General features: G+C 38.3%; 2 protein-coding genes across 2 annotated transcripts in view; one reads left to right on the top strand and one right to left on the bottom strand.

Annotated features, from left to right (window-relative positions):
* The first annotated feature begins 338 nt into the window (after positions 1-338).
* LOC107026012 (ABC transporter F family member 4-like) lies at positions 339-4,199 on the top strand. The gene is made up of 2 exons (XM_015226829.2): positions 339-488; positions 1,740-4,199. Exon 2 carries the CDS (start codon positions 1,752-1,754, stop codon positions 3,939-3,941), a length of 2,190 nt encoding a protein of 729 aa, XP_015082315.1. The 5' UTR covers positions 339-488; positions 1,740-1,751; the 3' UTR covers positions 3,942-4,199.
* A 1,089-nt stretch (positions 4,200-5,288) lies between these two features.
* Positions 5,289-6,859, bottom strand: part of LOC107024744 (receptor-like protein EIX1) — a 15,347-nt gene continuing 13,776 nt past the window's right edge. Inside the window, 1 exon segment of the mRNA XM_027918689.1 lies at positions 5,289-6,859. Within this exon segment, the coding sequence (XP_027774490.1) occupies positions 5,448-6,859 (1,412 nt within the window). The 3' untranslated portion in view covers positions 5,289-5,447.

Genomic DNA, 6,859 nt, shown 5'->3' on the forward strand with positions numbered 1-6,859 from the left:
CTGGAAGAGGGGAGAGAGGGGAACAAAAATATATGTATTTATACAATTTTCTCTACTTTATACAATTAGAAACAATTTTTATACACTTGTGTTTGTATAAAAAGTGAGGAAGCGAGCGAGAGATTGGAGGAGAGTGGCGAGCGAGATATTTGGGAGAGAGGCGCCTGACAATTTTTTACAAACGTTTGCTATGGAGCACAATTAAATCAAACCCTAGCTACTCCATTTATTTTAGGTTATTAATTTGCTATTATATACAATTTTACCATTTTTTAATCATCACCATAAATTGGAAACTCCTTTTGGGTTTAGGATTTCTGTAATTCTATAAAAGCCCAGCCCAACACCAAACCCACACTAAATTATAGGTAACTCGCTTTCTTCTCTCTTATCGTCTACCATCTTGACTCATATCTCCGGCGAGAACTCATCGGCGGCGATCTTCCTCTTCCGCCGAATTTGTATTCCTGAGCTTCTTCTCTGTTACTGTAAGCATCTTTATTTCTCGTTTTTTTCTTTTATAATAGATACGAATCTTGATTCCTTTTTGTGATTTGTTTTTTTAGTGATGTGATTATAATTTACGAATTAAGTTTCGATTTAGTTTAACTAGTACAAATCTATGAAGAAACGTTGCTTTAATCTGTTTTTGAGTGTTACTAATGATGAGATATTTGTAATATTATTAGGATTTTTAGCTGCTGAATACAGAACTATGAGTGTTAGGTTTTTTTTTTTTTTTAAGAAAATCATAGTATTCTAATTTCATGGGATTAAAGTACTTTCAGGATATTTATAGAGGGATGAAACTGAATCAAAGTGATAGATTTTGAATGATCCACAAAGTCGGGAATGAGTGTTAGACAAAAATTGAATCTTGGTGTTTCAAATGGATTGATACAAAGTACACTATTATATAAAAGTAACTAACTATGATGCTGTTTTGAAGTGGAATGGATAAAGAGGATTCATATAGTTGATCTTATTTTGCTGGGGATTGTGGGGGATAGTGGTTTGGTTGAATATTGGATGAAGCTTTGGTGCTTCTTTTCCAGGATAAAAACTGCAGATTGTTTTTGAGAATTCTTCTGAGATTCAATTTGGAGTAAAACAAACTTAATATTTGGTTTTCATTTTTGAGAAAGAATAAACGAACTTAATATTTTATGATTGCTTTTAACATTTATTTTGCTGTATTTTATTTACTAGGGGAGTGTAGCAGGGGTATGATTGAAATTTTATACCATAACCTTCTTGCTCTTCACTGGTTTGTGCTAATCAGTGGGAAACAAATGTTCCGTAAAGTTTGGACTTTGGACTGATTAGATATGTCACCGTGTCGCTCTCTCTTTTCCTGTATCATATGTTCCCCTTAAGTTTAGAATGATCAGATTTGTCACTGTGTTGCTCTAACTTTCCCTGTAACATTCCAGTGTTTGAATCTATATAATGCCATTAAAGCTTTTCATATTTTTCTGGATCATTCAGATGCACCTCGGCTATAAATTTTTTTATTGTTCTTCTGTGCTCTTCTTACTTCTTTCAATGTGATTTTATGCTGATTTCTTCTCTATTTATGCTATTGTTCTAATTTCTTGCTATAATGTTCTTATGTTTTGTGTGAAGCCTCTACATTATTATTTTGTATGTGTAGTTTCTTGTTCAATTGGATGAGTTGACTGGTGTACTGATGATCTATTTATTCAAAATTTACTAAGTTTTCTCTTTGGTTACAACAGATTGTAAATTCAATGGGGAAGAAAAAAACAGATGAGGCTGGTGTAAGTGCGAAGGCTAAGGGAAGCAGCAAAGATTCCAAGGAAGGGAAAAAGGAGAAGCTTTCTGTCTCTGCCATGCTTGCCAGCATGGACCAGAAACCTGAGAAGCCCAACAAAGGATCTTCAGCCTCTGGTGCTAGTAAGGCCAAGCCTAAAGCAGCTCCAAAAGCATCAGCTTACACTGATGGAATTGATCTTCCTCCCTCTGATGACGAGGAAGAGGAGTATCTTCCTGGCCCCGAAGAAGTGGAAGAACAGATTGATGGTAATAGAAGGCATAAAAGGAATGAAGCAGGTCCAATTGATACCTCCATAAGTTATAAAGAGCTAAAGAAACGAGAAAAGAAGGATATGCTTGCTGTTCAGGCAGCTGAGGTGGCAAAAAAGGAGGCCCTTAGGGACGATCATGATGCTTTTACTGTTGTTATTGGTAGCAGGGCATCTGTCCTTGAAGGTCAAGATGATGCTGATGCAAATGTTAAGGATATAACTATAGAGAATTTCTCTGTAGCAGCTCGTGGAAAAGACCTTTTAAAGAACACATCAGTTAAGATATCTCATGGGAAGAGATATGGTTTAGTTGGTCCCAATGGAATGGGCAAGTCCACCCTACTAAAACTCCTTGCTTGGAGGAAGATTCCTGTACCAAAAAACATTGATGTACTTTTGGTTGAACAAGAGATAGTTGGTGATGATAGGACTGCACTTGAAGCTGTTGTTTCAGCTAACGAGGAGCTAATCAAGCTCCGAGAAGAGGCTGCATCTTTACAGAATGCTGCTGCAACTGTTGGTGAGAATGAAGATGATGCTGATGGGGACAACATTGTAGAAAAACTTTCTGAACTGTACGAAAGGTTGCAGCTGATGGGATCAGATGCTGCTGAGGCCCAAGCATCAAAAATTCTTGCTGGGCTGGGTTTCACCAAGGAAATGCAGGGGCGTGCTACCCGATCTTTTAGTGGTGGTTGGAGGATGAGAATTTCTCTAGCACGGGCTCTTTTTGTTCAGCCTACTCTATTGTTGTTGGATGAACCTACAAATCATCTTGACCTTCGGGCTGTTCTATGGTTAGAGGAGTACTTGTGCAGATGGAAGAAAACTTTGGTCGTTGTTTCACATGATCGAGACTTTCTGAACACTGTTTGCGGTGAGATTATTCATCTCCATGACATGAAACTACACTTCTATCGTGGTAACTTTGATGATTTTGAAAGTGGATATGAACAGCGTCGCAAAGAGATGAACAAGAAGTTTGAGATTTATGATAAGCAGTTAAAAGCTGCCAAGAGATCTGGAAGTCGAGCACAACAGGAGAAGGTAAAAGACCGAGCCAAATTTGTAGCTTCCAAAGAATCAAAGAAAAAAGGAAAGGATAGGGTTGATGAAGATGAAACTCCACCTGAAGCCCCTCAGAAGTGGAGGGACTACAGTGTGGAGTTCCACTTCCCTGAGCCTACTGAACTGACACCTCCACTTCTTCAGCTAATTGAGGTCAGCTTCAGTTATCCTAATCGACCAGACTTCAGGCTCTCTGATGTTGATGTTGGAATTGATATGGGGACTCGAGTTGCTATAGTTGGGCCCAATGGAGCAGGCAAATCAACCTTGCTTAACCTCTTGGCAGGTGATTTAGTTCCTACAGAAGGTGAAGCCCGCAGGAGCCAAAAGTTGAGGATTGGACGGTACTCGCAGCATTTTGTTGATCTTCTCACAATGGATGAAACACCTGTCCAGTACCTGCTTCGTCTTCACCCAGATCAAGAAGGACCTAGTAAGCAAGAAGCTGTTCGTGCAAAGCTAGGAAAATTTGGACTTCCCAGTCATAACCATCTTACCCCCATTTTAAAGTTGTCCGGAGGACAAAAAGCTAGAGTTGTATTTACATCTATTTCTATGTCAAAGCCTCACATCTTGCTGTTAGATGAGCCAACAAACCATTTGGATATGCAGAGTATCGATGCTTTGGCAGATGCGCTTGATGAGTTCACTGGTGGAGTTGTGTTAGTCAGTCACGACTCGAGGCTCATATCAAGGGTTTGTGATGATGAAGAAAGAAGTGAAATTTGGATAGTTGAGAATGGGACCGTTGAAAAGTTCCCAGATACATTTGATGAGTATAAGGCAGAACTTGTAAGGGAAATCAGGGAAGAAGTTGATGATTGATGTTGCAACTGACTTATTCTATTGTATTGTCGTGAGGGAGAGTGTAATCTTCTGTTGAGGGAGGATTTTCTTTTCGACTTCATATCGAAGGGAGAGTGTTATCTTCTGTTGCGGGTATAAGAGAACATAGTGGCTAGGGTTATATGTACTGTGTCATATTTTGTCTATTTCTTTTTATCATGGTTTTGCCTCACAGGCAATAATGTCAAGGAACATTGAATTTGCTTCTCATTCTGTCTGTTTTCCCTTTTCATTCTATCTGTCTCTTTCAAATTTGCCTCACTTTGCAAATTCAACTAGCATTTACATCTATGCTGTTTCATTTCTGTGGATCTGTGGAGAGGTTCTATAAGTTCTTAACGTGAATGGTTGCTGGAATTACTTCTACTTCTTGAGTCAGATTCATACCATGCTGCTGCTGTTCATAAATTACAATATATACCCGCTTATTCTTCCTTTCTCTTTGGGGTACTGGAAATGGTTTTTTCTTGTTAAATGACTTCTTGTTGCTGGAATGGCTTAGTTCGATATTATATTTTTCGTTTAGCTTGGATATCCAGTTGTATTAGCCTTTAGGATTCACTTTCCACATTAAAATCGACATTCAAATATATTTTGATTGAAAGGTGAAGTAATCAGCTTGGAGTTTCTTTTGAAGCAATTGGAATCTTTATAGAGCTAAGGACAACAAGTTGTGTGTGAGTTGACTGGTTAATTGGTTTGATGTTCCTGTTTTTAAAAGCATCTTACTGTGTTCCAAGAGCTTTATGGGGAACTATAGAAGTGATTATGATAAACCAAATAGTTGTGTGTTTTCGTATGTACTATTTTGGCTGTTTTGTTACAGATTGGTTGCTGTTCAAGCTGTTGCTCGTGGCTCGTCAGGCTTATTCCACTGCTTCAGAAAGTAAGTTTTATCTAAGATGAAAGGAAAGTAGGTTTTGGATTTCTCTTTACTCCAAGTGCTACTTTATCTACCTATTCTGCTGTGCTCCTTTCCTTTAGATACAACACCGTCTCTTACCGAGGCATATTTGAATGGTTATTAACGCTTAAGGACATCTTCATCAATATGTCTGAAACTGAGACACCTTGCTGTAGTTGTTATCCTCTGCAATCTGAATACAGTACGCCTGCCATATTGATCCAAATTTGCAAGAAAAAATTGCTCTCATTTGAGATGCAGCTAATAATGACATGATGAAAGGTAAGTCGTATCTATCCTATGTACTGTTTGTAGTTCCTATACCCTTCTGGTTTATACACTTAGCATAGCCTTCTCTCTTCGTAAATTATGAAACTTCGGTATGTCTTCATTCATATGGAAATGAAACATTAGAAGAAAAATGGATGACAAAGAAAATACACATGTTCACTGATTTCTTGTAGAGAAGAGTTACAGATAGAAACCACAGTAAGAGGAAAACAACTATCAGGTAGGAAGAAGATCAAGAAAACAAGTTAAACTCTTAAAAAGTAAACAAGTATACAGAAACTTGACATTCATCAGGCCCTCCTCAGCTTTTTCTTGAGTCTTGCAAACCAGACTCTTGATATCATATCGAGCCAACTTGTCGTGTCCGTCAAGAATTTGAAGTAGGCATTCCTCCAAGAACTATTGACAATTAAACAGCCCAAAATTCCCCAAAATGCAACAAAAAAGCTTAGCACCATTGATATATAAAACTCCAGAGATGGAAACTCCTCCTCATCATCATGTTCTTGTGGATTGTTGTTGCTGCCATGATCGATAAGGGGGCTAGGAGGAGCATATCCAGGACACTCCTGAAGAGGAGGCCCACAGAGTTGAGCGTTATCACTGTAGGATGATCTATCAAAACTTCGCAGTTGAGTGCTTGATGGAATTCTTCCTGATAACTGGTTGTTCGACAAGTCCAACACACTAAGAAAAGTCAAATTAGCAAGACCTTGCGGTATCACACCAGAAAGCTGGTTTCTTGACATGTCAAGAGACTCCAACATCCTCATTTGACCTATTCCTTCAATGACAGTTCCATTCAGCTCATTTCTTGAGAGGTTCAAAGATTTCAATCCTCTCATATCAGCTAATTCTTTAGGAACACCTCCAATTAATTCATTACTTGAAAGATCAATAGTCTTCAGATATAATAAAGGATTCTTGTACTCAGACTCTTGATTTTTCCATTGAACCAATAGGTCACCAATATACAAGTAACGACGAGGAAATTTACCATAGAAACCTTGAACTATAAATTCCATTGGCTCACCAGAATTATTATCTTGATACAATAAGGTGAAATTGTTGAAGCAATGTGGAATTTTCCCTGATAATCCATTCGCTGAAAGGTCCAGTATCTGAAGAAATTGAAGCTGACAGATTATGGATGGTATGCTGCCATGCAATCTGTTGAACCGCAGGCTTAGAATGCGCAAATTGAGTAGATCAGTCCCTATCCATCCAGGGATACTTCCTGTCAACTTATTCCCTCCAAGATCCAAGATTTGCAACCCCTGACATTGTGAAAAAGAAGGCAACATTCCACTTAAACTGTTTTGGCGTATGTATAACGCCTTCAAATTTGTCAAGGAACCCAATGAATGTGGAATTTCTCCAGAGAAATTGTTATAAGCTAGATTAAGAACAGCTAGACTTGTCATGTTCATCCAACAATCTGGAAGTTCTCCTGAGAATTGATTGTGTGACAAGTCTAGAGAAGTGGGAGATGTTCTACTTCGACAAATTGAAGAGATGGATCCAAAAAACTGATTTTTATGCAGGTAAAATATTTGGACATTGGTAGGGACTAGTGGCAAAGCCCCTGAAAAGTTGTTAGAGCTTAAATCTATAACCCTGTACCCATATGTATTCTCTATTAAGTCAGACACTCTTCCACTGATTTGGTTGTTTGAGAGATTCAAAATCTTTAGATGGGGGG

Source organism: Solanum pennellii, chromosome 7, assembly GCF_001406875.1.
Source record: "Solanum pennellii chromosome 7, SPENNV200".
Taxonomy (NCBI): domain Eukaryota; kingdom Viridiplantae; phylum Streptophyta; class Magnoliopsida; order Solanales; family Solanaceae; genus Solanum; species Solanum pennellii.

Coding starts and splice junctions, on each gene's coding strand:
- LOC107026012 (XM_015226829.2), top strand. CDS start 1,752: ATGGGGAAGAAAAAAACAGATGAGGCTGGTGTAAGTGCGAAGGCTAAG.